Here is an 8579-nt window from a genome sequence, read left to right as displayed (position 1 = left end):
ACCTCTGTTATAAAGATATCTATTGAAACATCCTCTTGCTTGTATAATATATAGATCTCTTATATATGCCTAATTTTGTTTTCCCAGCAACCCACTAGAGTAAGAAGAGCAGATAGTATTATCTCACTTTTTATGAGGAAACTAAGCCTCAGTGAAGCTAAATGGATTGCCCCAAATCACAATGGTGGGAAGAAGATGTAGGCCCTTCAAACCCAAGCCCCAACTCTCACCTCCCTCTACTTTACCCATGACCCTATATTTGCCATCAGGACCAAATATGTATTTGCCCAATCTGTGATATTCCACACACAAGAGTAGCCTGGAAGCCACTCCTGCTGGATATAGTGAGCAACACATTGGATTTACCCAAATTGCCAAGCAGTCCTGATAAGTAAGATTAGAGTATTCAGATGGAAAAAATATTTTCTTGCAACTCTTTCTCACAACACAGAACCCAGTGGGGTCTAAAAAAACCTTCTTTTCGTTTCATTCACAGGGATATGGAGTTAGACATATGCTAGAGAAGATGGGTTCCTCTATTAGAAGACTGAGAATTATTTCAGATTATGGAATAGTTTGTTACATAAAACAATCATCTAAGTTAAGAGAAAAATATGTTAGGGAAGTAATTTGCAGGACATCAGATATCCCTGTGTACGGCAAAGTTTAATTCAACAAAGATTTAAGTAGAAGGCATCACACCAAGCCTGCCATAAGTAAGCAATATTATAAGTAAGACTATAAACAATACAACAAGAAGTTCTGCCCTCAAAGTTTACAAGATAATGGAGGAAACCAGACAAAAACACTAGTAATGACAATCAAGGCGGAATTTATTAAGTGTGATTAGAATGTATTAAGGTATTAATTATAATCGAGGCAGAATATAGAAGCCATGCCAAGTGGATGTCGTAGAATTAGAGAAGGGTGCAAACACATGTAGTTGGGAAATGAGGAAAACAAGAGAGAAGGAGAGGCAGTGTGTGGGCATTGAAAGACGAGTAGAATTCCAGCAGCATCTACTGGGAACAGCCGCCTGCAAGAAGTGATGCCCTCCATGAGATCGAGGGCTCCTGGTGACCTCTTTCCCAAAAGAGAAGCATCAGGAGGGCCCCATCTGCTTAGCCAGGTATCAGCACATGGTTTGACTTTTCTTCTTTATGATTTTAACTTTCAACTGTTCATGGAATGCCTCTCACAGGTAGAATCACCCTTTCTTCCATAGCAGATACACACAATATACCAAAGCAAATGAGTCTGCTGGTCTGAGTGCCTGCCAATCCAAGCCTGAGAAGAGCATCAAGTTGCATTGACCCACCTCCAGCAGGGGAACTTGGAGAGTATATAAAGCTGAAACCCCAGATTTTGCTGTAGCTGGAAGCTCTCCCAACATGGGCTGCCAAGCCCTCCTCCTTTGGCTGCTGTTCTTCCATGCCATTATTCTACCTGAAGCAGGTACTGCAGCTGATGTACAGGTTCATTTTACTCATGCCTTGTTACAAGCTTGAAGTATGGTTATTTGCACATAGGCCATTAGCACAACAAGCTTAACATTAAATGCAGATAGAGCTTTTACTCTGCTTAGTTAATCCAGCCACTGGCAAGATATTGTTGTGATGATCGCTGAATGTATAACCATAACTGATTTTAGGGAACTTGGGCTGAATATTTTCTGTAAGATTTGTTTTCTGTGAACAAAGCATTAGCCAATTTATTGCTCTTTAAAATCATAGCTCTATTTGTGGGATTCTGGAGAGAAATGGACAAAGAAAGAATACTTGGCTGTGGTATGATCTAATAAGCGTTCTTAAAATGTTCTTTGGCTTATGAATTGATATTTAGCACTAGAAGTATGGAATTACAGCCATGATTTCTGAATGGAGCTATAAAAAAAAAAAAAAAAAAGCTTAGCCTGAAGTACTTGACATGACATAAAATTATCTGGACTTGATTCATAATGCCCTCTAATCTGAAAACCTGTACCTTTTTATAAAAAATAGATTTATCAATTTGATAGTCTTGGTTTTAATGTGTATTCCATATCTAGTCCTCTTAAGGAAATTTTAAGTTTAATGAAACTAAACTAATTTAAAATATCCACATAGCTTCAATTATTTGTATCATTATTTTGTGGCTTTAGGGGAAAACATTAATGTCCCACTTGTCCCAACAAATGAAAATTTGGAAATACCTTTGACCAACAAGTTGTTTGAATATAATTTTTATTAACTATGAAGGAAAAATATAACTCACCAACTACAGAATAACAATTGACTTTAAAGTTTACAATCTGCTCAAACTCTTCTTTTGTTCTGCATGTAACTGTATGAGTATGTTTATATCCAATATTCAAACATTTATTAAAATATACCATGTTATTAGGAAGGATTTCAATAATTTTTTTAATCCTTTGAGTGTCTGAGCCTTGTTTCCTATCCATTTGTCCAATGAGGTTTCAGCTTGGGAATATGGGCTTTAGAGCAGAAAGATCTGGATTATCCAAGTGCTACCTGGGCACTTTTTGGCCCAGTGAACTTGGGCAAGTTTTAAATCTCTCTGTGCTGCTATTTCTCTCATGTAAAAAGAACATCGTTCACAGGATTGTTTGGGGGATTTAATGAAATGTTTATAAAATACTTGGAAGAGTGCTTCAGACATAGAAAATGTTCAGTCAATGTTAACTGTTATAGACACTGTAAATTATAAGCTACAGGTATTTTAAACTGGGAAGAGATGAAAATACAGATTATCAGATTCAGAATATAACATTTTACCATGATACATCCATTCCCCAGGAAACCAAGGTATTTTCTTCTTTCAATATTTCAGTAATAGGTTTTGAGTAATGGATTCAATACTTAAAAAATATATAGCTGGAAAGGAGTTTTTTTCTTCCAGTATATCAACACTATGCAGGTTAGTACTCGGGGGTTTACAAGCTATACCAAATGTGTATGGAAAGTTTCTGAAGCATAGCAAAAATTTAAAAATTTCTGAGAGAATTCAAAATTCATATTCATCATGTTTGTGCCACTCATGACAAAGATGATTCTGAGTTTGATGGTGCTCAAAGTGACAAAATATCAGCTTTGGGGATGTAATTGTAGGCATGGAGAAAATGACCCTGGACCAATTCAGAATGAAACTCGGTGAACTCAGCCCAGCTCTCCTGGGCTCCTTGCCTTACTCAAAATGTATTGCTACTCTTAAGAAATGGAATCAGCCTATGATTTAATCTCTTTGGAATCAAGTGCCCAAAGGATTTTAGACAGATGTAAGGATGCAAAAGAGACAATTCTCAATCTGCAATGAGTTTAATGATTTCTGGGAGCTGGAAAAAAAAACACCCCAAAATTCTAAGTGTTTCTGTTAAGACTACACCCTGATAACTACTAATCTATTGGGAATGGCAGAGAAGGGGTCCCTTGAAGAAAAATCAGCCTCATTCTGGTCCCAACCGTCCTGAATCCCTCCTCCTCCTCACATCAAGGTGAAAAACCCAGTGGCAAAAGCAGCCCGAATGAGACTATGGGGCATTTTGAAATCCAGTTACAACAATATTCGACTCTCCTCTTCTCTGCCTTGTTCTGCTTTCTTGGAAATTTGCAAGCTTACCACCAAATACCAGAGCATTTCGCAGGCTGAGGGCACATACTGTTCTGCTCTGCGCCCATTTCTTAGCACAGTGGCTGGCACAGTAGAGAACGCTCCATCACTAGTTAAAAAAATGAGCAAACACAATGAGCAAGGACATCACACCCTTGACTGATTTCCACTTACGAGATCCTTCTCAAAATAAAAACAACAAGATTATGAGGCTGTTTCCTCTGAGTGGCTGCAAATCTAAGGATATTTGAGAGGCTCAGCCAATCTTACAGACACCATTTGCAAGTCTCACTTATCAATGGGGCCATTTTCTTGCCAGCTTCCTGGTGCCTCCTTCATCTTTGCCCCTTTGCCAACCCTTTTGTGCCCACCTGTACTGCCGCTGCACCTCTCCCCCCGAGATGTGGATGTCGCCCCAGAGTTAATGGAGGGGGTGCTTTTGGGCTTCCAGGAACATGCGGATTAGTGATACGATATGGCCCAACAGGCTTTTCTAGGTTCCTGGTGCTGATTGCACAAGAGTCTTACAGACAATGGGGCCTGTGAAACCGTCTGGGAACAGCCACCCAAGGACACCACTGCAGTTCCCTGCAGGTCACTTTGATAGTAGAAGAGATTTGGGGAACTTGCAAACCATTGGAGCGCAATTGATATTAGGGTGATTCACATGAAATGTGAGGACAAAGGGGAACTTGTTGACCACCAGAGAGAGAAAGGCTATTTCTGATAATGCAATTGTTGCCTGGCACAGAATTTAGCTAATCAACACAATCCAGGTGAAAGTATTAAAAAGTCTCTATCAACCCCATTATGATCAACTTACAATCCATTCAGCTGTGTGCACTGCTCTGCCTGGGCCCCACACTGACCACAACCCCTCTCCCTCACCCCCGCAGGCCCCACCCACACTCTCAGCCCTGCCGCTCCCTCCTCAGACAGGGACTCCTAGCCCTGGCACCATGGTCAGCTAGAAATTCCTGGTGTAAGATCACAGCTGGACACACGGCTGCCCTGTGGTCCCAAGAACCTCTGGCCATATGCTCAGCAGAAAGCACACTGCCTTGCCCGACTTGCAAGGCCTGCAACTCTCAGAGCCAGTCTGTACACAAGCATACTCACACCTACCACTCACATTCATTCACATACACATACACACCACTCACACCCACCACTCACATTTATTCTCACACATACACTCTCATACTCCCCACTCACATTCATTCACAAGAACACACACACCCTTCACTTACACTCACCATTCACATCTTTCACATACACTCACCACACACACACACACTCACACCACTCAAATTATTTCACATACACATACACACACCCACACACACACTCTCACACATTCATCCACAGTGTCTCACACACACACAGGCTCACCACGTACAACCAACCTGTTTCATTCACTCTGCCTCTTTGATCCTATCCCAAAGTGCTGCCATCCTTGTCCCCTGCTCGCAGTGCCACCCTCCCCAACTGAGCTACCAGTTATCACCTCACCTAGTCATGAATCTTCCCTCATTCCTGACTCTTCATCTCTTATTGTAAATATTCCCCCAAACACTCCGAAACAGACCAAGCACCCCCTGAGACCACCTACCAATGTCTGGCTCCACCTCCCCACCTGAGGCCACCCAGCCCTTCTGCAGGGTGCACTGCGGCAGCCTGGGAGGGATAGTGGCTTCAGCCCTGGGGGATGCATGGGCGCTGTGTCTGCACCTCACCTCACTCCAGATTTAGAGTAGGTTGATTTTCCACATCAAAGACCAGGAGTTGGGTTTCAGCCATCCAGCCAAGCCCCTCTTGGAAATTTCCCTTGCTTCACATCCAAGACTTCTTGCTGGGTTGGTCCTGACATCTTATTTTCACCCCTCGTTTCCTAAGCCAGTCACCCTGGCTTCATCTCAACTCCTTTCTGAAGCTGTTCTTTTAAAGAGATAATAGTGCTGGCCTTTAATTGCCAATCGAGTGGCATCAGGGGCCTCTGTCTGATCAGCCCCTCTGCAGCAGGTCCCTGTGCACAGACCCTCACTCTTCCTTGGCTCTGTGGCAGTGACAATGATCAGATGAAAGCTCTGGGAATCTGAGTGGTCAACAGTCCGTGGGATTCTGTTGTGCAGCGAGCTTGGGAACCCTTGTCCTGGAATCACTTCTCCTTAACCTCTTGCCTTGGTGTGTAGTTGGTTTTATGACTCTTTGTTTTAGTCAAGTATATGTTTGTATCTGTTATTCCAATTTTCTGTCAGCCAGTATACTTTATTACACATCTTTAGAAATCTGTAGTTAAGCCTGGCATTTAAGTAAGCTGCAATTTACACATAAATTCAACCATGCTTTTTAGTTCATCTGATCTGTTCTACTATCTCATGAGTTTGTCCTGTTTTAGCCATTTTTCCCTTTTTGTGTTTTTTTGTTTATATTTTTATTACGTATTTTTTTCTTTTGGGGGAGTTATTTAAGTAAAATTCATTCAGTTTTGGATTTTGTGCTTTAGAAGTATTTGTCTACACAGCAGTCCTTTTAAAAACTGGCTTCTAACTCTTTCTGGTCAGATGAAAGCTCTTGTACCTAACCAGGTGCTTTTTGGATTTTGTGCTTTAGAGGTAACTTTGGTAAGAGAGGAGGTATTTGTCTACTGCACATAAACACAGCAGTCCTTTTGAAAAACTGGTTTTCAACTCTTTCTGGTTAGGTTGAAAATTAATTAAATCCAAAAATGAATGAATGAGTTTTACTTAAATAACCCCCCGAAAGAAAAAATACATAATAAAAATATAAACAGAAAAAACACAAAAAGGGAAAAATGGCTAAAACAGGACAAACTCATGAGACAGTAGAACAGATCAGATGAACTAAAAATCATGGTTGAATTTATGTGTAAATTGTAGCTTACTTAAAGCAAATGCCAGGCTAAACTACAGATTGCTAAAGATGTGTAATAAAGTATACTGGCTGACAGAAAATTGGAATAACTAGTATAAACATATAATTGATTAAAAGGAAGAGTCATAAAACCAACTACACACCAAGGCAAGAGCTTAAGAAGAAGTGATTCCAGGACAGGGGTTCCCAAGCTCGCTGCACAACAGAATCCCACGGACTGTTGACCATTCAGATTCCCAGGCCCTGTCTGCTGCAGCTATGAGCCAGCAGGTTTGCAGTGGGGCCCATGAGGCCACTGTCTTAGGCCATGCTCAGGATCCCTGCTGGGTTCTAACGTGTCTGTTGCATCTCAGTTTGTTATAGGAGGGACGTGGGAGGATCCAGAAGAAGGCTATGGCGCAGACACGCTGAGAGAAGCACTGTCCGAGATACACCTGTGACTGAGCAAGGTGAGTCACAGCCAGACAACCCCTTGGCCTTGAGGAAGAGAGGCCGAGGACAGGTGGGGTCTGCAGGGACTGTGTCCAGGAATGGACAGTCCCCACCCAGTCAGGCAAGCTGCATATCTCCACAAATAAAGACATCCCAGTTTTATTTCTGCCTAACAAGACAAGGATGCCCTCAGATGTTTGTTTAAACTTCTTGGTTCTTATACATTAAAGACTGACTTTGGCCAGGCATCGTGATTCACATCTCAGCACTTTGGGAGGCCGAGGCAGGTGAATCACTTGAGGTCAGGAGTTTAAGAGCAGCCTGGCCAACATGGCGAAACCCCATCTCTACAAAAAAAAAAAAAAAAAAAAATTCACCTGGTGTGGTGGCACATGCCTACAATCCCCAGCTACTTGGGAGTCTGAGGCAGGAAAATCACTTGAACCTAGGAGGTAAAGGTTGCAGTGAGCCAAGATTGCACCACTACACTCCAGCCTAGGTAACAGAGTGAGTGAGATTGTCTCTAAAAAAAAACAAACAAACAAACAAAAAAAAACCTGACTGAAAGGTCTGTATTTCAGGAGTTTTTAAATGATGGAGTGTATGATAATCATCCCAAGAGCAAGAGCTTACTGAACATGCAAAATCCTGACCACATTCCCAGACATGGGGTGCACTTCAGGAATCTGCATATTTAGCAAGCCCCCCCTAGAGATTCAAATGACTTCGGCAGGTTATATGAGAGCCACACTTTGAGAAACACTGCCCTGTGGCCATTGGGAAGAGAGAGACAGCAGGAGACCCACCAGCCAGGCCCCTGCTGTCCCTCTGCAGCAAGCCTTGGGCATTTGCATCTATCTCTCTTATTACTGGCTCTTTACATGGGGGTAATAAAATTTGCCAGCTCCTAAGTGTTCCCTCTGCACCAGGCATTTTACTTGTATTTGTTTCCTGAATCCCCTTTGAGGCAGGTACGATTATCACTGACAGATGAGGAAAGCCAGAAAATAAGTGGCCCACGTGAATTGCACAGCTAGTGTGTGGCAGAGCTGAGAAGCAAACCGAGAGGCCGGCTGTGGCCCTCGCACTCTGAAGCCAACCATCCTAGGTGCCTTGCTATCCCCAGAGATTCCTGTAGGGAGCCCGGCGGATCATGACCAGCAAAGTACTAGGAGGGGGGAAATGCAGGTGCCAGGTGACAGGAGCAGGCAGCAGCATCTTTGGGGAAAAGTACAGTGCGAGTATTTGCTGTGCACTCACATTTCACCCCACTCAATACTCAACACTGACAATGACATGGCAGAAATTACCCAAAAATCCAAGAGAGATTTTCTAAGCTAAAATAGCAAGAAGCCCAGAGCCTGAGAGCTTCTATCTTCTTAGATGCAGATATTCTTGCCAGGGTGGGCACTTCTCAAAAGAGCAAAGCAAAGCCTGACATCTCATCACGGGCAGGGCAAACCTAACATGGTCCCATGGATGACCCCACCCAGAACAGGAAGGCCCTAGGAGATGCGACAGTGTTCCCCTTTGTCCCCTCACTAACACCGTGACCTGCAGGAAGCTGCTGCCATTGTTGTATCCTAGCTCCTTCCTGGTAACATGGGGACAATAACACCCTACAAGGGAGTCATGAGCCTTAAAGA

At 42.7% G+C, this 8579-nt stretch overlaps 1 protein-coding gene across 9 annotated transcripts in view; it reads left to right on the top strand.

Annotated features, from left to right (window-relative positions):
- The first annotated feature begins 980 nt into the window (after positions 1-980).
- The window catches only part of LOC108282120 (putative DMBT1-like protein), a 72668-nt gene continuing 65069 nt past the window's right edge, over positions 981-8579 (top strand). For all 9 annotated transcript variants that reach the window (XM_037727637.1, XM_037727636.1, XM_037727631.1 and 6 more), the window contains exons 1-3: positions 981-1129; positions 1226-1455; positions 6855-6955. In XM_037727637.1, the coding sequence (XP_037583565.1) occupies positions 1392-1455; positions 6855-6955 (165 nt within the window). In that variant the 5' untranslated portion in view covers positions 981-1129; positions 1226-1391. The remainder of the gene's footprint in view (positions 1130-1225; positions 1456-6854; positions 6956-8579) is intronic.

Source organism: Cebus imitator, unplaced genomic scaffold (genome assembly GCF_001604975.1).
Source record: "Cebus imitator isolate Cc_AM_T3 unplaced genomic scaffold, Cebus_imitator-1.0 Scaffold235, whole genome shotgun sequence".
Classification (NCBI taxonomy): domain Eukaryota; kingdom Metazoa; phylum Chordata; class Mammalia; order Primates; family Cebidae; genus Cebus; species Cebus imitator.
The sequence above is the reverse complement of the archived record's forward strand: the minus strand, read 5'-3'. Positions and strand labels throughout refer to the sequence as shown.